This window comes from Rana temporaria, chromosome 5, assembly GCF_905171775.1.
Source record: "Rana temporaria chromosome 5, aRanTem1.1, whole genome shotgun sequence".
Classification (NCBI taxonomy): domain Eukaryota; kingdom Metazoa; phylum Chordata; class Amphibia; order Anura; family Ranidae; genus Rana; species Rana temporaria.
This window is the reverse complement of record NC_053493.1, coordinates 168,076,423-168,102,118: the sequence shown is the minus strand read 5'-3', so window position 1 is coordinate 168,102,118 and position 25,696 is coordinate 168,076,423. Positions and strand designations below refer to the sequence as shown.

General features: G+C 41.5%; 1 protein-coding gene across 3 annotated transcripts in view; it reads left to right on the top strand.

Annotated features, from left to right (window-relative positions):
• STX17 (syntaxin 17) overlaps positions 1-25,696 on the top strand; it is a 117,906-nt gene that overhangs the window by 28,283 nt on the left and 63,927 nt on the right. For all 3 annotated transcript variants that reach the window (XM_040353345.1, XM_040353344.1, XM_040353343.1), the window contains one exon: positions 9,888-9,953. In XM_040353345.1, the coding sequence (XP_040209279.1) occupies positions 9,888-9,953 (66 nt within the window). The remainder of the gene's footprint in view (positions 1-9,887; positions 9,954-25,696) is intronic.

Below are 25,696 nucleotides of genomic sequence, written 5' to 3'. Positions count from 1 at the left end.
CTCTGGCCTCCCTCCCTGCTATGAAGCCTGTTTTGGTCTGGATGAATCACCGTCGGTAGAACAGGCTTTAGCCAATTCGCCAAGATGTTTGCCAGGATCTTTATGTCAGTGTTCAATAACAAGATCAGTCTATAGCTGCTAGGGGTGGAGGGGTCCTTCCCTTCCTTAGGGAGGACCGTAATGATTATCTGTCACTTAATTTATCACCACTCCTCATCAAAGTTAAGACTCAGTTGGACGCCTGGAAACATTTCCCGCTTTCATTGATTGGCAGGGTAAACCTCCTCAAAATGAGAAAACTTTTTTTTTTTTTTTTTTTTTTTTGCACAATTCTCCAATTTCCAGGCTCTCGTGACCGTTATATCCAATTCAAGATACTCCATAGAGTTTAATATACCCCGGCGGGAATTGAAAGTATATATTGCACAGAAAATGCATAATGTTGTCGCTGCATTACTAGTCCGGCTGATTTTGACCATATATTCTGGCATTGTCAGCCGATACGGGTGTCACTAGGACCATTAAAGATTTACTCTCATTACCCATACCCATGACAATCTCAGGTAGGTTTGCACGTGTAGGGCTCAAAGGACCTTGATTTCTCTTTCCTTGTTCTATGCACGCAAGGCCATTTTTCTGCTGGAAGACCCTTTTTTGGTTACTGGAAAGGCCTGGTTAATTAGGCACTGCCGTTCTATAGGGCCACATACTTGAGTAGGGGTTGCCCCAAAAAATCAAAAAGGTATGGCGATGCTGGCTTTCAGCCAATGAGACTCGGAACTAGAAGGTTGAGGCATATATTGATGTATCTGCTTATATCTGTCTGTGGATTGATATGATCTGTTAAGACCTTTAAACGTGCTGCCTATATTGGTATCTGGTCAATACTCCTGTAGATATTGGATGTATAATGATGGGGTTATAAGTCCGAATGGTGATCCTGCACTTTATGGAACATTGCACTGTGGGGATGGGGGGGGGGGTTAAAGGGTTGTTACTGTTTTGTGTATTATCATAAAAATGTAACAATAATAAAAAAAGATGCCTCTGCCAGTCTGTCTGAGAATAAGTTCACCTCACCTTCCAGCAGGGGCGGGAGGAGCGCCAAACTCGAGGCCGGGACTTTAGGAGAGTCCACAGGCGGAGAGGCTCCCTCTTCCGGGTCGGCTGATTTAGCGCTGGAGGCGCGTGTAGTGCCGGTTCTTTTCACCATCGGTGCAGGAGAGGGTGCGGAGGATGGACAAGGTGGGTGTAAAGGGGTTCACAAGGTGCTGAGAAAACTTTCTCCACCAGCTTCTGTGTGCTAGTGTTGGCACTGCACCCAGGGCACATCATGCTGGATGGATGTCCCGGATCCCGACGCTGCAAGTGCCCAATTTCTTTGCAAATATGTCTGGAGCTTGGGGAGGCGGCTTCTTTCTCTGCCCGCTGCCTGTCACTACTGTGTAGCACGGAGCCGAGTGAACTGAAGTGCTGTGAAAACTCGTCCTAAACAGTGCTCCCTGCATAGACTAAACTGACATAGAATTTTTTTTCATTAAACTCCCCTATTAAATTTGGAGTGCGCGTTATACGCTGATAGTGTGTGTGTGTGTGTGTGTGTGTGTGCGTGCATCATCCCGGTGCCGTTGTTTAGAGCCGGCGATTGGCTATCCAGGCATAACTGATGTGGCTAAAAGCCGCTCGGGATGTAATGTCGGAGGGGACATCCCCCCCCCCTCCCGCCGCTCTGACCGAGCCTCCCAATCTGCGATCCGCCGCCTCTAGTGTCTCACCCCAGACTGGAACAAAGCCGTAAACGGCTTTGATTCAGTCTCCGCAATGTAAATATGGAAGCGGTGTCATGACGTCACTTCCAGGTTACTCGGCTGCCAATAGTGCCAGATTTTAAAAAAATACACAGTATTCAGAATCGCCGTTTTCGGTGATCTGAATACTTTGAAGTGTAAAGGAGGGATCGGGGGTCATTTAGACCCCCGATCCCTCCATAAAGAGTACCTGTCACCACCTATTACTGACAAAAGGGATGTTTACATTCTTTGTGACAGCAATAAAAGTGATCAAATTTTTTTAAAACACAATTTATTATTCTAAAAATAAATAAAATAAGATTTTTTTTATTTTTTTTTTTAAGAAAACGCATACGTAAGTCGCGCCCACATATGTAAACAGTGTTCAAATCACACGTGAGGTATCACCACGAACGTCAGAGCGAGGGATGTTTACATTACTTGTAATAGGAATAAAAGTGACTTAAATTTTTTTTATTAAAAGGACATTGTAAAAATAAAAAGTTAAATAAATAAGAAAAAAATTAAAATGTAAAGCGCCTGTCCCACCGAGCTTGTGCGCAGAAGCAAATGCATACGTAAGTCGGGCCCGCATATGAAAATGGCGATCATATGTGAGGTATCACCACGATCATTAGAGCGAGAACAATAATTCTAGGACTAGACCTCTGTAACTCTCTAAACATGTAACCTGTAGAAACTTTTAAATGGGGATTTTTAAGGGTAAAAATTTGTCACCATTCCATGAGCAGGTACAATTTTAAAGCATGGCATGTTTGGTATCAATTTACTTGGTGTGACATTATTTATTTTTCACAATATAAAAAAAAAAATTGCACTCTCTACTCTTGTCTTATTTTTTTAAGGCAAAAAAGTGTATTTTTTCCCCAAAAATTTACTTGTAAGACCGCTGCACAAATACGGTGTGAAAAAGTATTGCAACGACCACTATTTTATTCTCTAGGCTAGGGTGTCTGTGAAAAAAATACATATAATGTTTGGGGGTTCGAAGTCATTTTCTAGCAAGAAAAACTGATTTTAACTTGTAAACAAATGTAAAAAAAAAAGTCTCGTCCTTAACCACTTAAGCCCCGGACCTTTAGGCAGCTAAATGCCCAGGCCAGGTTTTGCGATTTGGCACTGCGTCGCTTTAACAGACAATTGCGCGGTCGTGCAACGTGGCTCCCAAACAAAATTGGCGTCCTTTTTTTCCCACAAATAGAGCTTTCTTTTGGTGGTATTTGATCACCTCTGCGGTTTTTAGCGCTATAAACAAAAACAGAGCAACAATTTTGAAAAAAATGCAATATTTTTAACTTTTTGCTGTAATATCCCCCAAAAACATATATACCATTTTTTTTTCCTCAGTTTAGGCCGATACGTATTCTTCTACCTATTTTTGGTAAAAAAAAATCGCAATAAGCGTTTATCGATTGGTTTGCGCAAAATTATAGCGTTTACAAAATAGGGGATATTTTTATTGCATTTTTATTAATTTTTTTTTTTTTACTACTAATGGCGGCGATCAGCGATTTTTTTTTTTTTTTTTTTTTTTTTTATTTATTTTTTTTTTTTTATTTTTTTTTTTTTTTTCGTGACTGCGACATTATGGCGGACAATTTTGACACATTTTTGGGACCATTGTCATTTTCACAGCAAAAAATGCATTTAAATTGCATTCTTTATTGTGAAAATGACAGTTGCAGTTTGGGAGTTAACCACAGGTGGCGCTGTAGGAGTTAGTGTTCACCTAGTGTGTGTTTACAACAGTAGGGGGGTGTGGCTGTAGTTCTGATGTCATCGATTGTGTCTCCCCTATAAAGGGGATGACACGATCGTTGCGCCACCACAGTGAAGCACGGGGAAGCCGTGTTTACATACGGCTCTCCCCGTTCTTCAGCTCCGGGGAGCGATCGCGACGGAGCGGCTATAAACGAATAGCCGCGCCGTCGTCCCGGATCGCTCCCCGAGGGAATCCGCCCGCCGCACGCAGCGGAGGGGGTCCCGATCGGACCCCCGACCCGCACAAAGGCAAGGACGTATATATACGCCCATCTGCCTGTCCGTGCCATTTTGCGGACGTAAATAGTCGTGCGGCGGGCGTTAAGTGGTTAAGCGGTTAAAGTAACGCACATAAATTAGACACATAAAATAAATACAAAATGAAACTAAAATTATAATAAAAATAAATAAATAAAAAAAAACAGGCAAAACATAGAATGGCAAAGACTAAAGCCCTGTACACACGTTTGGAATTTCCGATGGAAAAAGTCAGACGGAAATTCCGACTGTGTGTATGCCCTATCAGAGTAATTCTGATGAATTCCATCAGAGTTTACATAGAGAACATGTTCTATTTTACTCCGATGGCATTCCGTCAGAATTCCGATGTGAATTTGGTCAGACAAAGATTGTGTGTACAGGGCATAAGAGCCTCTATGTTTTATGTAGGCATATTTTCTGTACAATAAATAGAAGAACCATAAAACGGACAGACAGAGGGTGCACGGGCTAATAGTAATATTCTACTAACAACAAACCAACAGGTGTATCAAAGACTGATTCAAAGTAAAACGGCAGCTTCCAGTCCACGATACATCATCACATCACACAAGGGCGGTGCAACTGGAAATCCAACAGACTAACGTGTTTCAAGAACTTGCCTCTTCCTTAGAGCCAGAGCTATGAGGAGAGGCAAGTCCTTGAAACACGTTAGTCTGCTGGATTTTCCAGTTGTCCCATTATGTGATATATCTTGGGCTGAAAGCTGCTGTTTTACTTTGACGACAAGCTTAAAGGCTTTGATACACCTGTCGGTTTGTTGTTTGTAGTATATTTACTTACAACCTTTTTATTTACAAAGATGTCTTCCGATAATGCACTAGGCCAATGTGCCCTCTGTCTAGTATTATTTCAGACAATGGGGTTGATTTAATGAAGGCAAAATGACTGTGCACTCTGCAAAGTGCAATTGCCCTCTGCAAAAATTCAGTTTTTTTATTTTCCTTACGCGATTGGGTATTCTTTGCAAAGTGAAGCCTTACCTCATTTACTAAGCTCTGGAGCAACTGCACTTGCAATGGGCAATTGCACCTTGAAAAGTGCACAGTCTATTTGCCTTCAGTAAATCAACCCCAATGTATCCACTGACCAACAAGGAAAAATATAGGCAAATGTTGTCTCTGGAGTCTGGGGCCCACTTCCAGGTTTCGGAGATTGTAGGGTTGGTTTATTGGAGTTGATTTCACTGGAGAAAGTGAAAAATTTGGTGCAGCTGTGCATATTAGCCAATCGGCTTCTAACTAAGGCTTGTTCAATTAAGCTTTGACGATTAAACCTGTACGTTTTAGTAAATTTTTGTAAATCAATCAACCCTGTGTGTTTTCTATTTAACAATAAAATGGAATGGACTACCCAACAACAGGAATAGCAAAAGGGCAGGCCTCTATTCTGTTTCGTATCCCTTTAGCTCCAACGTTACTGTGCAAAACAAACCGTTACTAATAAAGAACTAACCAACAGAAATTATGTCAGAAGGCTGTTATTCTGTTTCACAGTTTCTCTGTAAGGGCTCTTTCACACGTCCGTTCAGTTTTTCAGATCAGTTTTTTTTTCATCAGTTGATCCGTTTTTTCCATCAGTTTTTCGTCAGTTTTTCGTCAGTTTTTCGTCCGTTTTGCATCAGTTTTTCCATCCGTTTTTTCATCCGTTTTTTTTTTTTTTTTTTTGGGGCTTTTTACATAGAAAAACGGATGTTAGCGGAACGGATGATAAACGGATCATCCGTTAACGTCAGTTTTTCGTCCGGTCCGTTTTTTAGACGGAAGAAAAATAGGGTTTTCTTCCGTCCAAAAAAACGGAACTGAACGCAGGCGGATGCTAACGGACGTTAGCGGATGCTCATCCGCTAACGGACGCTAGCCCATAGGGAAGCATTGCGGTCCGTTAACGGACGTCCAAAAAACGGACGAACGGAACGGACGTGTGAAAGAGCCCTAAATGTATTTCAACTTAAACTGAAAATTATTATGCAAAAAAAAAAAGATCAACCAGCAAAATAGCAAGTTTCAACTTTACAGTCCACTGTAATTGAAAAATTCAAATATAGTGCAAAAGTGGCACAACTAGACAATTTTTGCATAGAAAATTGGACTATGCTTTCTATTTAGGTAAAAGTGGCAGATTTCGCTTTAAGAACAAAAGTTGTTCAGCTTTCTCACAGGAGTGACGGTTCTTCTTCTCATGCAGAATATGAGATGCTAGACTGAATAGTCTCTCACTCTCTGTACTGGTGCTTGGGGCAGATAAATATCTGTGTGCAATAAATGGAAAATGTTCCTTGTTCATGCGCCAGTACTCAAGGGGATTGTTGCTTTTGGCGATAGGTAGTTCAGCTAAATAAATCTCCAGCTGTTGGGTAGCTGCATTTTTTGTGGCACTGCTATGGACTGGGGTACGTCCATGTAAAATTCCATCAAACCTATCAGATAGCGAGGGAGTGTGTTCCTCTTCACTATGTATGTGACTGTTTCTCTGGTATACTTTCCTCTGTGCTGCACCTTCAAACTCCTTCACTAGATGCTTCCATCACCTCCAGTTGTGCCTGTATCATTTCCAGTGCACGCTGCTTGATCTAGAACTGTTGCAATCCAGTACAGAGGGTTGGACTAAAACAGGTTGTTAATGGCTTCCAGTAGAGTGGTTTTAGCCGTTTTTACGTCATGGTCTGTTTCTGCCTCTTTTACTTGCAGACGCTTCAGTGCAGCAATCAAGGGAATAACTTCAGCAATGAAAGCATTAGCTGAGCTTATTTATTTGTTAACTCTTTAAACGGAAGAGGCAAACTATTTTTAACTAACATCCACTGATCGTAATCTGCAATGTACGCAGCTAAAACACGCTTTTGTTTGAGAAGACTTTGCGGCATATAGTAGGTGCGGTTCCAATGAGTGGCTACATCTTGCTGCAGTTTTTTTCAGTGGCATTCCAAACTCTTATCGGCAAAGCTTGTAATCTGTAAAAAGCAAGTGGAGAATGCTTAAAGTGACCCTCAATTTTTCTTCCTTTTGCTACTCTGAGATGGTGCGCAATCCCTCATTCACAGCCTACTGTAGCGTATGTGCCATGCGCTTTATGCTTTTAAGTTCACTGTCCTCCATAGCCTTTGCCATGTTGCGTGCATTATCTTGGACAATCAGAGGCCCTTCTCAATGTACCAAGTGTCGAGCATGGTTTTTAAAGCATCAGATATTGCTATTGCAGTGTGTGTGTGTGTATGTGATCCACCAAACTCACGTGCGTTAAGTAGGATGTTTTGCAATTGAAATTTGGCTATCTACTGTGCTGTTGGGCTAAGCATGCTCGTTTGGACTGACGTCTGAACTCCAAATGTTGGTAGTAAAACTAAGAGTTGGGATGTCGGTAGTCGTGAGCGCAACACAGTCAAACAATAAAGGTAGCCAGGTATCTGCAAAGTAATGTCTGATAGATAGTGTGTAAAGTGTTTTAATATGTTGTATGAGCCTATGGAATCCAATGTCCTCCACAACAGGGAATGGCTGGTCGTCTAACGCAATAAATTCCATGATTTTATCCGTAATGCCACATGCTTTGGGACTGTCTCTTGTAAAAAAAAATGCCTTTTCGAAGAGTGTGGCCACAGATCAAGTTGAATTTGATCTGCTTGGGGTACTTTTTGGAAGCTGTGTTTTTTCTTGTATTCTGTGTGCTGAATTGGATGACATGTTTTCAGGTGGTGTATCAAGCCTGATGTGTAAAAATGCCTTGGCACTTTAACCCCAGCTGAGAAAACACTGCAGATTGCAAATTTTGTGTCTTCATCAAATCTATTTTAAAACTAAACCTCAGACTGCTATATATTAAAATAAATGAAACCTAACCCATAATCATTGTATAACAGTGCAGCTGTCTTGCCATGCACGTTAGTTATGTTTGCACTGTACTGCATCTCGTACCAAAGAATAAAAAATAAAAAAAACAACATTGACTGCATGCTATTTAGAAAGAGAAAGCATTAAACATGCACTACCCTGTTGTTAGTACAGTAGTATGAGATTACTACTACTACATATCATGCAATCAATGTTATATTGTATTTAATTATTTCTAGTAGTTTCAGTTTGGATGTCAATGTACAGTTAATTTAACAAAGAGCAGTTGGAAAGATCTCTAGCGGCAATGCTCACCGAATGAATATAGTAGCCATCCAGGACGGCGCCCACTCTCTAATAAAGCCCTGTATGCTCCCGAGTCCCAACCGCGGGGAACATGCACGCCGGCCGCACAGCGAGTGACGTTATCTAGCGGTACGGTCACTGCCGCTGGGCATGCGCAATACAGGCATCCTCATTGCGCAGCTACGTCTCCACCCCAGCATGACCCACGGCCATCATCGGTGCCTTATCGGCACCTTTTTTTTTTTTTCCTTTCGGCAAAATGCAGAAAAACACAATTTTCGCCCGATATGTTTCTGCTGCCAAAATTTCGGTGAATCTCTGGTTACACCCTAAATATGGGTGTAACATGTTCAGAAAGGTGAACTTATCCTTTATCCTGTCCCCGCTGTTGGATGCATCCATCTTCACCCCTCTTCCTTCCGGGGCTGTGGACTCCGGCTCTGTGACTGGCCATAGTTGTGGGCCCGTCACGGGCCTTTTAGAAGTTTCTAGACGTTTCTGGTGCCCTTTCTTCGGGACGCATGTGCCGATGTCATTGGTGCAAGCGTATATAGTAAATATCTCCTAAACCGTGCAGGTTTAGGACATATTTCCAGTACCTACAGGTAAGCCTTATTATAGGCTTATCTGTAGGTAAAAGTGGTGCAACTAGGTTTACAACCACTTTTAATATTCTTGATATTTTACAGTCTTCGCAACCTGATGATTTCAGAGGAACTGAACCTTATGGGAGTTGTATGTCTGCAACATGCGCATTTGCCTGCTATGTAGTAGTTCAACTGGTAAAGCTGGTGTAGTTACATGTCCAGTTGCATTGTAGACTCTGTAGATTAAAATGACATACAAACTTTCCAACATTTCCCTGTCTGAAGGACACAAAGGAAAGGCAGTAATAAAAGCTAACTTAACCACTTCATTCTATGCATTAAGGTGAAAAACCTCCTTTAGTGTAGCATCCCCCCAGTGCCCCCCTTTTACTTACCTGAACCTTGTCTTCCCCGCACTAGGAACGAGGACACCAGCTCCAGCCAGTGTCTCGTGTCCTGATTGGATAGATTGATAGTAGCACAGCCATTGGCTCCCGCTGCTGTCAATCAAATCCAATGACAAGGGAATCTAGGGCAGGGCCTAGTCCTGGTGTCTGTGTCAATAGACGCAGCAGCAGCACACAGCTCGCACCCGCATGGGTGCCCCGTGGGAGAGCGCTTCTCCGGCGGAGAACTCGAGAAGAGGAGGAGCCAGGAGCACCGCTGAGGGACCCCAGAAGAGGTGAGTCGGGGGCTACTCTGTGCAAAACCAACTGCACAGAGGAGGTAAGTATGACATGTTTGTTTTAAAAAAAAAATGATTAACTCTTAGATATCCTTTAAGTCATATAGAGTCTGCGATCCCGATTGTCCCAATCCGAGCTTAGTTGCTTCTGGGGACTCTGTCCACTCCTGGCTGGTTCGCCAAAAAAAGTTATGAATTTTTCTGACTGAGATAAATATTAACTATGTATATGCAGGAACATATAAACAGGACGCAAACTCTGTGTTTTAAAGTATCTATTTTACACAGAAGATAATAGGGTGGTGTGAAATGTTATTAAAAACCAGCAAATAGAATAATGTCACATTTCAAATGTCAGCGGCTATCTCTGACAGTTGGGAAACTAAAACCTAGAGAGGGAGGGGGAGAGAGAGCATTCTAGTAAAAAGTTCAGTCTGTGTACAATATGAATATTGCAAACAAAATGGATTCTCTTGTGCTTAAATGAACAATACAGTGGAATTCTATGTCACCCTGATGTTGTTCAAAGTACAGGTTCGTTTGAGGGAATTTGAATAATGTCTAAATTATTTTGAAGATATGAAACTTTTGTCTTAATTTACCTTTCTTTCGTTCTTTCTTTCTTTAGTATCGGAAATGTAAATCGTGGGATCAGTTGCACAAAGAGCATATTAACGCTGGACGTACCGTGCAAGTAAGTAAAAAACAAAATGCATACGTATGCGCAAGCTTTGGGAAGCCATAGATTGCTGATGTATTTGATGCCCTGAGATCTTGCCACACTTATAACATCTTAAAGTACCACTGGAGAGTAAGGAGGTAGGTACAATGTTTGCAGCTGCAGCACCCCCTGGAGATCACTCTGGTCTCCAAGAGGGGGCTGCAGAGTGCTGTGAGTGAGGTATTTTGAGAAATCTAAGAGGGGGCTGCAGAATGCTGTGAGGTACTTGGAGAATTCTAAGAGGCAGGGGCTTACTGGATTTGACTATAGTTACCCTCTTAAAGGCTAGGAAATTAGGCTCTTACAACATCTACCATCCCACCTAAAAATGCACCCTAAAGCATAAATCTTAATTAAAATAGATATATATATATATATATATATATATCACAATAGTGAGTACACTGCTTACATTTTTGTAAATATTTTATTTTATCTTTTAATGTGACAACACTCAAGAAATGACACTGCTACAATGTAAAGTAGTGAGTGTACAGCAAAAAAATTCTGTCCTCGCAAAATAACTCAACACACAGGCATTAATGTCTAAACTGCTGGCAACTAAAGTTAGTACACCCCTAAGTGAAAATGTCCAAATTGGGCCCAAAGTGTCAATATTTTGTGTGGCCACCATTTATTTTCCAACACTGCATTAACCTTCTTGGGCATGGAGTTCACCAGAGGTTCACAGGTTGCCACTGGAGTCTTCTTCCACTCCTCCATGACAACATCACGGAGCTAGTGGATGTTGGGGATCTTGCACTTCTCCACCTTCCATTTGAGGATGCCCCACAAATGCTTAATAGGGTTTAGGTCTGGAGACATGATTGGCCAGACCATCCCTTTTACCCTCGGCTTCTTTAGCAAGGCAGTGGTCATCTTGGAGGTGTGTTTGGGGTCGTTATCATGTTGGAATAATGCCCTGCGGCCAAGTCTTCGAAGGGAGGGGATCATGCTCTGCTTCAGTATGTCACATTACATGTTGGCATTCATGGTTCCCTCAATTAACTGTAGCTCCCCAGTAGTAAAGTTAATAATCTCATCTACAATTCTAGTATAATTATTATTTTCATTGCTTCAATTCCCCATCCTGTACAGCTCCCTTTTAAACACTAAAGGGTATTTTGGACTTTGACCTGGTCATACTGTATCTTTGCAAACAGCCAAAGCAGGTTATAACTTCCTAATATAACATGTACCTGTAACATTAGTAGGAAGCTAGGCGTAAGCTTTATCTCCACATATATAATATAACCCTCCACGTATGGATGTTATACCTGCTCCTAAAAACTGGATGCAATAACATGGAATCTCAGATAACCGATATTTCCACATATTGGGAACTGTGAGTACTTTTTAAAGGGTTCTATTTAGTTCTGGATCTGGGATATAATAATATTGACCATAGTTTCCTCCATAAACTGTAATCTATAAACCTGGCTGCAAGTGCACTAAATCCAGGTGCTATTCAATAGCAGTCGGTAAGTGCCACCATCATGCCCCTTAGCAAGATGACTGATGCCATGTACCAGTTGTGCTAAAACTGGGTACAAACTCCACCTCTTCTCAGTGCTCCACAGGACCTGCTGATTTCGGGTAGTATTACATTTGATCCACTTATCTTTCTCTTCATCAGAGGCTGGTTCTGAAACTGAATAAAGTTTCTATATCCCACTGTTCTTGATGAGTGGAATCTGTCCCCGCTACCTGGACGACACCTACAGTGGTTGTGACTCCAAATGCCATAAGGGAAGAATTCTTTGACGCTTGGTCCTTGAAAGATCAATCACTGTAAAGCAGGTGCTGGAAGCAGGTATTCCACCTAGTAAAGTATGAGGATTGCGCATGATTGGGATATTTGCCGCAATTTTTATTGTTAATGGCTCTCAAATCATGCACCATGCGGTATGTTGCTTGCCCATCCTTCTTGTCTGGCTTCTTTGCATTTGGGAACAGGGGTGTATTGGCTTGGGACTTAATTAGTACAACAACCCCTGTTTTCAGTTGAGTGATCTGATTCTTTATCCCCGCAGTCTGAGCAATACTCAGTGGGTACTGTTTAATCTGTGGGAGATGGGCTCCTGGTTTAATTTTTATCATAACTGGGGTGCAGCTCAGCAGACCTACATCATATTTGCTGTTGACCCATAAATCGGCGGGAATCACTTCCAATTCTGGTGTAAATGGAGTGGAGTCTCGGATTAAAAATACTCCACAGGCAGAATTTTAAACTTTTCCTGACAGAACTATTGACCACTTGGACTCCTGTAGGAGTGTAGTCTGTTTGCTAAAATTTGGTTCAAAATGTCAGCTCCCAAAAGATTGGTAGGAACTGTGTCTGAAACTAACACTTTAGTGAACATTTCTGTTTGCTGTCCTGTCTATATTAAAAACTCTTCCGTTAGCACCAGTATCGATTAAACAGGATAGGCAGGAGGTCTTGAAAAGACATATTGCCTGCCTTGCCGTGAACAACTTTTCTTTCAACTGGGATATTAAACCATCAAGAAACCTTTTGTTTCACCACCAATTCTATTTTTAAGTCTTGCTTCTTCAGCCATATTACTTAACCGCCTTCAATAAGCCCCTGTGACTTTCTTTTTTCCTTGCTTAGCATTCATAAATTCAGTATGTCTGGCTTGTCCATATATTTGGGGCAATTTTTCCTTCAAATTTTCACAAACCTTCCATCCACTAACCATCTTTACTAGATTTATGACATCTACACCACAATCTTTAAGTATATACCCTGACATGTTGCTTCCCACTGCTTTAAAAGGAAGCTGATGAATGTCAGTAGCAGAAGCCTCATATGCCTCCTGTGCAGCACTAAGTTTGTTTGCAAACTCAATTGAATTCTTTCTAGGATCCCCAAATTCCTCTAATATTGCTCTCATTTCTTGGGGACTAAAAGGTAACTGCCATTTAATTTCAGACTTGCCTTCAAAAACTAATCTGCTTCTAACAGGATAAACTGCAATAGATTACTCTGTGACAGGGGCAGAAGGGGGGGCTTCCCCCATCCTTCTCTCTTCATCTTGCTGCCACAATTTTGAAATTATGGTTTGCTCCGGAAATTCAGACTCTATCTCTCTTTCTCTGGCCAAAGCCTTAAAGTTATTGTAAACTCTCTCTCTCAAAAAAAAAAAAACAACCTGCAAGACAAAGGCATAACAAGCTGAAATGGAATGGAAAGGCTCTTGCGCTATCGGTGCTAAAAAAAACTAGGGGGCACTGCTGCAGCCACCTGATAGTCTGTCCTCGCCAGAAAATAGGAAAATGTGAATAGGTGATGGTGACTGCGCTGTCAAATAAAAAGTGATATAAGGCCCTCCAACTAAGTGGAGTGACCACTAGGGGCGGTAAACCTCTATTGAATAAAATAAGGTGTGCAAAGTGTACCAAAAGTATAGCAACAATGTGAACAAATTACATATGCTCATACGTTTAAACATAAGGCAAAAAACATACACAAATAAATATAATGTGAAATAAGTCCAGTGAATCCACTACACGTAAAATGGAACACACAAGTATATGATAAAACAGAGTCTTAAGGGCGGTGATTATAAGGAAATACAAATTCCAGTGTTGGGAGAGAAAGCTTCAGTGCAGACACCTCTTGTGGCTCCTAAATGCTTACCTCACGGCTATAGCACGGATAGCCTAAAACACCACAGGTGTATCCTTAGACAAGCAGCAAGACTTGTATGTAGCTGGGGGAGGGCTCCACATCAGATAGTTATATGTAGAAAGAAACAGCAAATGGATATATAGCGTAATACTGTGGGGGTACTGTGGGGGATGATAAATCACAAGCACATGCACTCACATGGAGGCTGTCACACAAATAATATAGAGTTTTCTTTTGGTGGCATTTGATCACCATTGTTTTTTATTATTTATTTTTTGCAATATAAATGAAAAAATACCAACATTTTTAAAAAATATATATTTTTACTTTCCGCTATAAAACATATCCAATAAAAAAAATCAAATTTCTTCATATATTTTTGCCAAAATGTATTATGCTGCATGTCTTTGATAAAAATAAAAAACCCAATAAGTGTATATGGACTGGTTTGCATGAAAGGTATAGCATCTACAACCTATGTGTATGGCGATGATCTGCTTTCAATGGGACTGTGATAGTGTGGCATGCAATCTACTAACTGACACGGGGGGGAACTGAATAACTGCTTATTTTCACCCTGGTTGGTGATCACATTGATCAGCTCATGTTTCATCCCACCCCCTATTCAGAGCTTTCACTCTGTCTCGGTATTGCACTGTCATCTCTCCCTCTTCCAGTATTCTATGGTCAGCTCCTATGATCAACTTCCACTATGCCCTCCTCATCATTCTAACTTCTTTCTTCCATTCCTAGTCAGTGATTGACCAGTTCCAGTCTCCACTCCATGACTGGTGTACACGCTTCCTTTACATGCTTTCCTCACAAGATCATTATCTAGAGAGATTACACACTTGCAAAGCATTGTGTTGGGAATCACTAAGACCTGAAAGCATTCAGCCTAAATGAACCCATTTTTGAATGGGCACAAATTTGGTAGCCTTTACTATAGCACAGGCTATCCCCCTCTCTATACCTACGATGCACTTCTATACCCGACAGCATAGACAGAGGGAGCTTTTTCTGGTAGATCTTGGAGACTTTTCTACTATATTTGGTTCTTCTTCCTACTATCCCCCCGACATATGTATATACAACTTGGAGTATTCTAAGACAATGAAATATATTTTTCTACTGTTAATTTCTACTGCTCGTCCTGAGGAAGACCAGCGGTGAAACGTATAGACGATGCACAGGAGGATATTTTCTATATCGTATATGGTTTTCTTTTATTGATCTGTTCTATAAATTTTTTTTTTTTTTGTAATAAATTTATATATTTTTTTGATATTCCCGTCTTGCCTGCAAAATCCGACCATCAATTACTATTTTTCGAGTAACTGTTTCTTTTTTGTCCGATAGAATAACAGAATATATGCTAGTACATTTGTCTTCAAACCTTTTTTTTTGTTGTAAAAACCTATATTGCAGACAAAGCTGCTTTTCTAATATTTGCATTAATTAGCAAATTGATAGTACATACTGCTCATATATTTTTATTTAATTTTTTTCCTTTAAGCTATTTAACTGTTTGCCAATGGACTTCTGCTCTGTTTTGTGTGCAAATAAATCAGATTAATTATTGTGATACTAAACGTTCTCCTGTGCACACTTTTCTTTCAAATTAGATGCTTGTAAATGCATTAGAAAACCTTTAGTCAATATTTACCTGAGGCATCAGCTCAGTTTTTTTTTTTTCTTAATTACGAACAAAACAGCAAAGTAAATAAAATCCCTTCCTAGCCTTCCTCCCCTTATAGCTTTTCTATACAGGGCACTCTGATACCCCAATACTTTTCCTAATAACTGTAAATTGATGTTGACTTTTAGTCCCAAAACTGACAAAAGGGGTAGATTTCATCGGATACAGGTCTTACAAATTATACATTGAAACAGTTAACTTCAAGTCTAACTGTGTAGACCAAATCAAATATCTCAAAATTTGTCTGGATAATGACAACTGAATTTGTACACAGCATTTTAGGCAAATATATGCAGAGACACTCTACATTTAATCCATGCTTGTATAATTAGAAATGTTATCATTTTTATTGACACAAACTCATTACCCATGTTTACTATCGTGCTACACATATTAATAATGCCACTAAAAAGATTACAAGAATAAATATTGTGCTACAGAAACCTATTCTGTGCCTTGATGAAAATTAGTTGTGAATAAAAAGAAAATGAGTAGAAAACGCTATTGTTTTCAAAGGTCTGTTGAACTCAGTGGCGGCCCGTCCATAGGGGGCGCCCGGGCGCCGCCCCCCTCCCCAGTCCGTAAAAAAAATCTAAACATTTTTTTTATTTAACCTCTTGACAACCGAGGACGTCCCTGGGACGTCCTCAACTTTGTGCGGTGATCTCTGAATGATGCCTGCAGCTACAGGCATAATTCGGATATCACCGTCTTCAGTCGCCGATTCTCTGCACGATAAGAATGATCAAAGCGGCAGTTCCACCGCTTGATCGTTCTTATAGGCAGCGGGAGGGGACGCCCCCCCCCCCAACCTTCCGACATCCGGTGCTTCTCCGGGCTCTCCCGTGCCATCAGGGGCCCGGAGAGCGAACCGGTTGGCGCTGGCTGGGAAGCATAGAGATGACTGGTGACCAGATGGTCACCAGTCATCTCTATGACCGTCGGAGGCCCGGGCGCGACGTTATGACGTCAATTATTTATTTTTTTAAACGCCCCTGTCCCCGGTAGCTCGCGCAAAAGCGAACATGCATGCAAGTCCCGCCCACATATGTAAACACCGTTCAAACCCTACAAGGTATCGTCGAGTGGGTTAGAGCGTGTGCAACAATTCTAGCACTCGACCTTCTCTGTAACTCAAATAGTAACCTGTAAAAAATGTTAAAGCGTCGCCTATGGAGATTTCTAAGTACCGAAGTTTGGCGCCATTCCATGAGTGTGCGCAAATTTAAAGCGTGACATGTATCTATTTACTCGGCGTAACATCATATTTCACATTATACAAAGAAATTGGGCTAACTTTACTGATTTGTTGTTTTTTAATTCATGAAACCGTTTTTCCCCCCCAAAAAAGGCGTTTGAAAAATGATTGCGCAAATACCGTGCGAGAAAAAAAGTTGCAATGACTGCAATTTTATTCCCTAGGGTGTCTGCTGAAAAAAAATATAATGTTTGGGGGTTCTGATTAATTTTCTAGCAAAAAAATTGAGATTTTTAAATGAAGGAGAGAAGTGCCAAAATAGGCCCAGTTGTAAAGTGGTTAAACATGTCCCTTTTAAGAAAAAAAAAAATCCAAAAAAGGTCCTTATGTGCACTGTGTCCGGGCGCAGTGCAGTATGGGTAGCGCCACGCCTGTGCAATCACGGGATTGCAGACACTTTCTGTGCTAGTTCCGATGTCACTGGAAGAACAGGAAGTGACGTCGGCACTCTCGAGCTCAGTGCGGCTGTGAAACGGGTAATCTGAGCTATGCCTGCCATGCCTTCCCCTCTGATTTTCATGTACTGTTTTGTTATACGAAAAGTGGCAGCAGCAGCGGCGGCCGGCACAACAAATCCCCCCCCCCCCGCTGATTCAAAGTTTATTTGCTATATTTAACATTCAGCGAAAATAGCGGCCGGCAACCTATCCCCCCCCCCCCCCCCCCCCCCTGGCTAAAGTTTTTTTTTCATATTTAATATTCGGCGTAAATAGTGCCTGGCATTCCCCCGCTCTCAATCAAATTTTTATTTCTATATTTAATATTCGGTGGAAATAGCGGGCGGCACTCCCCCCCCCCCCCGCCCGCTTATTAAAAGTTTATTTTTAATATTTAATGTTCGGCACCCCCCCGGTTATTAAAAAAAAAATGTTAACTTCCTTTGCGACGAAAATAGTGCGCGTCAACCCCAATGGTTCTTAAAAAAAAGTTTTTTTTATACTTCATTTGCAACGAAAATAGCGTCCGTCAACACCCCCCACCCGGCTTACCCACTTATTAACAACATTTCTTTTATATGTAAAAATTAATTACAGCACAAATAGCGGCCGTCAACACTACCCCACCAGACCAATGTGCAGGGGAAATATCAGCTGTCAACACCAATCCCCCCCGCTTATAAAAAAAAATGGCAAATTGTCCTGCGACTTGGGACTGGAAAGTTGCAGGATAAGTCAGACCTGATGATTTCCAATGAGAACCGTTCATATCTGTGCAACTTCAAGTCACAGCGACTTCAAAGTAGTCCCACTTTGATTTGACTGGAGGTCCATAGACCTCCAGAATACATAGGCATTGCTTCAAGTCGCTGCAAAATCTCAGCAAAAAATTGTGGCAGAATCTTGCGACTTTCAGGCTAACGCAGTCTGAAAGTTGCACAATTCTGCCGCAATTTTGATGCAACTTAAAGCAATGCCTGTGTATTCTGGAGGTCTATGGACCACAAGTTGCATCAAAGTGGGACCAAAGTGCAGGGACTACTTCGAAGATATGAACGGTTCTCATTGGAAATCATGGGGTACGACTTTTCATGCAAAGTTGAAGTCCCAAGTCCCAGGACAAGTAATGCAGTATGTCTGCAGTCTCTGGTAATCTCCTGCAGTATGTCTGCAGTCTCTGGTAATCTCCTGCAGTATGTCTGCAGTCTCTGGTAATCTTGTGCAGTATGTCCGCAGTCTCTGGTCATCTCATGCAGTATGTCCGCAGTATCTGGTAATTTTGTGCAGTATGTCCGCAGTATCTGGTAATCTTGTGCAGTATGTCCGCAGTATCTGGTAATCTCATGCAGTATGTCCGCAGTATCTGGTAATCTTGTGCAGTATGTCCGCAGTATCTGGTAATCTCCTGCCCATTTAGAGTCCTTTATTACTAACAGTGTAATTTTTTAGTTTGTTTGCGCCGATCTGTAAGGCTGCGCTATATACCATGATTTGTGATGCTGGGGCTATATACTCTGTCCTGTGAAGCTGAGCTGTATACTCCTGACACTGAGTGGAATACAGGGGACGGATAGGGTGGATTCTATAAGGGGTGTGGCTTATGAGAAGTGAGAGGGGCCAAATGTGGAGGGGCGGGGTCTTGCGCCCCCCCATCCTAAAACTTCACCAGCCGCCACTGGTTGAACTAATACTTAAAGTTTCACTTAATTTTGCAGCCAACTCATATCCGATTGGTGTTATGTAAAAGAGGCAAGCATAGATTTTTTTTTTACAAAAAACAAAACAAAAAAGTGTATGCAATTGGGATTAACGTGTGTGTGTGTGTGTGTGTATGTATATACAAAAAGCTACATGCACTGTAGTATCCTTGAATATAGTTTTGGAATTTTAGAGGGGTCATGTTAGATTAAAACGAACTATGGCGTAAGCCATCATTTTTAACATAAATCATTTTTTTTATAGCTTTTTACAACTTGTTTATCATTATTTATCAAGTGTGCTCTTGATTATAGTATAGGGTATTTAATTTGTATTTATTAACCACTTGCCTACTGTGCACATACACCCCCTTCCTGCCCAGACTCAATTTTAGCTTCCGGCACTGCGTCACTTTAGCTGACAATTGCGCGGTCGTGCGACGTGGCTCCCAAACAAAATTTACCTTTTTTCCCCACATATAGAGCTTTTTTTGGTGGTATTTGATTGCCTGTGCGGTTTTTAGTTTTTGCGCTATAAACAAAAAAAGAGCGACAATTTTGAAAAAAAAACACTTTTTTTTACTTTTTGCTATAATAAATATCCCATTTAAAAAAAAAAAAAAAAAAAAAAATGTTATCTCCGTTTAGGCCGATACGTATTCGTCTACATATTTTTGGTAAAAAAAAATAAAAAAATTTGCATTAACCGTATAGTGACTGGTTTGTTATATTGCCTACAAAATAGGGGGACATAATTATGATATTTTTTTTTTTTTTTTTACTAGGAATGGCGGCGATCTGCGATTGTTTGTTTTTTCGGGACTGCGACATTATAGTGGACACATCGGACATTTTTTGACACATTTTTGGGACCATTCACATTTATACAGTGAACAGTGCTATAAATATGCACTGTTACTGTATAAATGTGACTGGCAGGGAAGGGGTTAACCACTAGGGGGCGGGGAAGGGGTTAAAAGTGTAGCCTAATCAGTGTTCTAACTGTGGGGGGAGGGGGGTGACTGGGGGAGGTGACCGATCTGTGTCCCTATGTACAAGGGACACAGATCGGTCTCCTCTCCAGAGACAGGATGTGGAGCTCTGTGTTTACACACAGTGCTCCACGTCCCCGCTCAGTTACCGGGCAATCGCGGGTGCCCGGCGACCGCCGGGCACACGCACAGTGTTCCCAGTAACGCGACGGGTGCGCGCGCGCGCGCCCCCTAGCAGCTTCTAATGACGTCCTGTCAGAACAACAGGGGATACCGCCCGCCGTCATTTGACGGCGTGCAGTATTAAGGAGGTTAACCACTTCAATACAGGGCACTTTCACCCCCTTCCTGCCCAAGCCATGTTTCAGCATTCAGCGCTGTCACAATTTGAATGACAATTGCGCGGTCATGCAACACTTTACCCTAATGAAATTTCATTATTTTTTTCCCCACAAATAGAGCTTTCTTTTTGTGGTATTTGATCACCTCGGCGGTTTTTATTTTTTACGCTATAAACAGAAGAAGAGCGACAATTTTGAAAAAAAAGCAATATTTTTTCCTTTTTGCTATAATAAATATCCCCAAAAATATCTAAAAAAAAAAATATTTTCTCCTCAGTTTTGTCCGATACGTATTCTTCTACATATTTTTGGTAAAAAAAAAAATCGCAATAAGCGTATTTTGATTGGTTTGCGCAAAAGTTATAGCGGATACAAAATAGGGGATAGATTTATGGCATTTTTATTTGTTTTACTAGTAATGGCGGCGATCAGTGATTTTTATCATGACTGCGATATTGCGGCGGACACATCGCACACTTTTGACACTATTTTGGGACCATTCACATTTGTACAGCGAACAGTGCTATAAATATGCACCAAATACTGTGTAAATGTGACTGGCAGGGAAGGGGTTAACACTAGAGGGCGATCAATGGGTTAAATGTGAATCCTAGTGAGTAATTCTAACTGTAGGGGGAGGGGACTGACTGGGGGTGGTGACCAATCTGTGTCCCTATGTACAAGGGACACAGCATCGGTCTCCTCTCCCTGACAGGACGTGGATCTCTGTGTTTACTGGGCAATCGCGGGTGCTCGGCACATCGGGTTTCCAGTAAAGTGGCGGGTGCGCACGCCCCCTAGTGATTTGGCGAGGACGTCATATGACGTCCTCCCAGAACAAGAGGATTATCGTACCGCGGCCAGTAGTAAAGCGGTTAATATAGTATGTAAAAATATTAATATTGGCCCGGATTCACATACATTGGCGCATATTTATGCCGGCGTAGCGTATCTAATATACGCTACGCCGATGTCGCGCAGAGAGGAAAGCACCAAATTCTCAAAAGACCTTGCCTCCCAAAATGCGCTGGGTTCCCTCGGCGTAAGCCGGCGTAGGTGGAAGTGGGTCGTGAGCCATGCTAATGAGGCGTGACCCCATGCAAATGATGGGCGAGTGCCATACAAGTCCCGTGGACGTATCCCAGTGCGCATGCTCAGAATCACGTCGGAACTACTCCCTAAGATACGACGGATCACTGCCTACGACGTGAACGTAACCTACGCCAAGCCCTATTTACGTACTACTACGTAAACGGCGTAAAATACGACGGCTGTGTTCCCTGGTCCATACCTTTTGCATGGGTTGCGCCTCATATATGGGGAATAACTTTACGCCGGATGTACGACTTACGCAAACCGCGTATATTATGCGCCGGGCACAAGTACGTTCGTGAATCGGCGTATCTCCCTCATTTGCATATGTGCATAGCAAATCAATAGGAGCACTAAATGCGCCCAGCGTAAATATGCGCCCATGATACGACGGCGTAGGCAAGTTACGTCGGTCGTAGGAAGCCTTTTTTTAGGCGTATCTCAGATTGTGGGCACGGCGCATGGATACGACGGCGCATAGTTACTTACGCGGCGTATCTCGAGATACGTCGGCGTAAGTGCTTTGTGAATCCGGGCCATTATCTTTAAAACATATGTTTTTTGCTTTAAAAAAAATGTATGTTGTTGAAGGGGTTATGGCATACATTTGTGTATTTCATCAGTACATGGTAAAATGGTAAAACCTCCAGCTCTGCAGCTTTTATTTGCCCTCTTATGAGTCCTCCCTTCCTGGCAAACTAGCACCAGTTAGAGAGAGAGAGCTGTGCATGATGTCATAAGCCTAGACTTTTTACCAAACAAGAAACAGGAAGTGGGTTTTATAAGGTATTTACTGGCAGAAAAAAAAGTTTTTCTATCCAATGTTAAAACAACAAAAGTAAAAGATTTAATAGATGGAAAGATGAAAAAATGACTGAAGGTCCGCTTTAACTATGTATGGTGGCTAACCCATGACTGTGAAAGGATTAACTATTTGCAGACTTTCGTCATTGTACTCGGGGGAAGTAGCATATCCAGTCTCTCTGTTAATCAAAGCCAGTGATATATCGAGAAATGCCCTCTGTCGAAAAATGCCTCTGATGGGTTTGCGCATGCGCAGTATGCAACGTCACTCCAGCTGATATGTTGATCAGCTGGTGTGATGTTAACGTAGCGCATGTGCAGATCATTGGAGGAAGTATCTGACGATCTGCTGAGCGCCAAAGGCAAATTTAATTGTCGGATTCTGCCTCGCTATTGCGGGGTGGGTTGTGGTAGTGTTGAAGGGCGGGTTTTGTGTGTGTTTTAACTATGGAATGGCGACAATCTATGCTACTTAAAAATCTCTATAGGCGACAATTTAAAAGCCTTTGCAGGTTACCAGTTTAGAGTTACACAGAGGTCCGGCACTAGAATCATTGCTCTCATTCTGATGTGTTCAGTGATACCTCACATGTGTGATTAAACCGAGATGGGTAATGGCTTGTAAACAACAAACCAAAACCAGAAGTGACAAAATCACTTCATCACTTCTGGTTTTCTAGACCATAGAGCTGATCGAGATACTTGGATTGTTTCCTCATCTCTATGGTCAGTGGGCAGAACCAGTGGAATGGGAGAGCTCAGGAAAGCTGGGAAAGGCAATAGGAGGAACCACCTTTTTCCACATGTAAAAGCGATCCAGTGGCTATTTAGTTATTTTTCTGGTGTGTTTTTTTTGTTTGTTTTGCTTTAACACATATTGGCAGCACAGTGGCTAAGTGGTTTGCACTTCCGCCTAGCAGCATTAGAGTCCTCGGTTCAAATCCCAAACACGGCACTACATGTAACATACATAGCCGTATTCCCTGATGACTCCTTTCTTACGACACGTGTTGGATAAGGCCTGTTTTAAATTAACACTGCTTAAAAACAAAAACAAAAAGTGTGTTTTATTTAGTTTTGCTACGGTTTATTGTCTAAGGATTTCAAGAACATATCAAAAAAAAAAAAAAGCCCTGTTTGGCCATAACTTTGTCATTATGATAACTTTGGTCATTTAAGAACAAACAGATCTATAGCAGAATTATAAAAAAAATTCTGGTCCATAGGGGGCAAACAATTGTAATGACGCGTACACACGATCATTTTTCAGCATGGGGAAAAAAATATAGTTTTTCAGCATGTCCAATAAACAACGTTTTCCCAATCATCATTAAAACGACGTTGCCTACACACCATCGTTTTTAAAAAATGATCTAGCAAAGCGCGGTGACTTACAACACGTACGACGGCACTATAACGGGGATGTTCCATTCGCCTTTGGGCTGCTTTAGTTGATTCCGTGTTAGTAAAAGACGATTCGCGCTTTTCTGTCTGTTACACCCTGATGAATGTGCTTACTCCATTATGAACGGTAGTTTTACCAGAACGAGCGCTCCCGTCTCATAACTTGCTTCTGAGCATGCGCGGGTTTTTTACGTTGTTTTAGCCCACACACGATTTTTTTTTTTTCGTTTTTCAGAACCTGAAAAATTATGTGTAGCCCACATACGATCATTTTAAATGACGTTTTTGAAAAACGTTTTTTTTTTCATGCCGAAAAATGATCGTGTGTACGTGGCATAAGAGTCTAAGTGGTTAACGTGCATCTAAAGCCAAGACTTTTATATTTAGTTAATATATATAGGAAATTTTGCCTTGGTGACCATTGGTACAGGGAGTAAACCGAAGGTAAAATTCTAAACTTTGATTTCTTACTCAAGGAGTTTACAATCTAAGGTCCCTAACTCACATTCATACATACTAGGGCCAATTTTAGACAAGCAGTGAAGTTTAATACTGAAAAATGTAAAGTAATGCATTTGGGGGGGGGTAAAAATATGAATTGAAGTTTTTTGCTTCGGTTGAACCTCTGGGGGTCCTTGTCGATCATAGGTTCAGCAATAGCATGCTGCAAAAAGCAAAGCTAGCGGACTATGCATTAAAAAAAAAAGTTAAGTATTCAGGATATAAGACTATTTTATTCGCCCACTTTACAAAACTCTAGTTTAACCATATCTTGAGTATGCCAGTTCTTGTCACCAGTGCTCAGGAAGGATGTGCTGGAACTGGAGGTAGTCCAGAGAAGAACAAAGCTAATAAGGGGGCTGTAGGACCTCCGTTATAAGAAACTACTGTAAACATTGAACGTATCCTCCCTGAAGAGGAGATGCTTAAAGGGTCACTAAAGGAATTTTTTTTTTTTAGCTAAATAGCTTCCTTTACCTTACTGCAGTACTGGTTTCATGTCCTTATTGTTCATGTTTGCTTTGAAGTAGCTGTAATTCTGCTGTGATCTCCACACTTCCTGGTTGCCTGTTTCCTTATTACCATGGTACTGGGAGATTTTCACGGTGGTCTAAGCTGTCATTACTGTGTGTCTAAAACTCCTCAGAACCAATCAGATTCATTTTAAAAACAAAACACTGCCCTGGATTTGTTGTTTTTGTTCTGTGAGTCTTCCCGACTCACCTCTCACCCGGAACTTCATGTATGTACCTTTAAAACCGAACGTGAAACTAGAGGCACATTATATGATAGATTAAATTCAATTTTTAATCATTTTTAAAAGGAATCAGTTAACTTTTATGTCTCTATACCCTGTAAACAGTAATTTTAGCAAAAAATATTTTTTTCCTTTAGTGACCCTTTAGGAGGAGATATGATCTCAAAATATCTATGCAAACAGTGATTCTCGTATAGGGAGAAAATTATTCAGTCTGAGGTCATTTAAAGGGGTTGTAAAGGTTCGTCTTTTATTTTCTAAATAGGTTCCTTTAAGCTAATGCATTGTTGGTTCACTTACCTTTTCCTTCGATTTCCCTTCTAAATGTTTTTTTTCTTTGTTTGAATTTCTCACTTCCTGTTTCTCCTCAGTAAGCTTTCCACCATCATCCGAGCAGTGGAAAGTCATTTAGAACAGCTTACTGAACACCTTACTGAGGAGGAACAGGAAGTGAGATATTCAAAGAAAAAAAACATTTAGAAGGGAAATTGAAGGAAACGGGTAAGTGAACCAACAATGCACTAGCTTAAAAGAACCTATTTAGAAAATAAAAAATGAACCTTTACAACCCCTTTAAGAAGACATGTGGCCACTCAATGAAGCTGGATGACAAGCGGTTTAACCCTAAATTGCGGAAGGGGTTCTTTACTGTTAGGCCCCGTACACACGATAGAATCCATCCGCAGATAAATCCCAGCAAATGGGTTTCTGCGGATAGATCCTATGGTGTGTACACGCCAGCGGATCTGTTTCCGCGGAGAAATCTCCTCTGGGATGGATTCCAGCAGATCGGATATTTGCTGTGATGCACAACAAATCCATCTGCTGGAATCCATTCCAACGGATGGATCCGCTCGTCTGTACAGACTTACCGGATCCATTCGTCCAAAGGGATTCCCCGCACGCGTCGTAATGATTTGACGCATGCGTGGAATTCCTTATATGACAGCGTCGCGCCCGTCGCCGCGTCATAATCGCGGCGACGGCGCGACACGTCATCGGCAGAGGATTTCCGCGCGGATTTCAATGCGATGGTGTGTACACTCCATCGCATCGAAATCTGCGGAAATCTTTGAGAGGATTTATCCGTGGAAACGGTC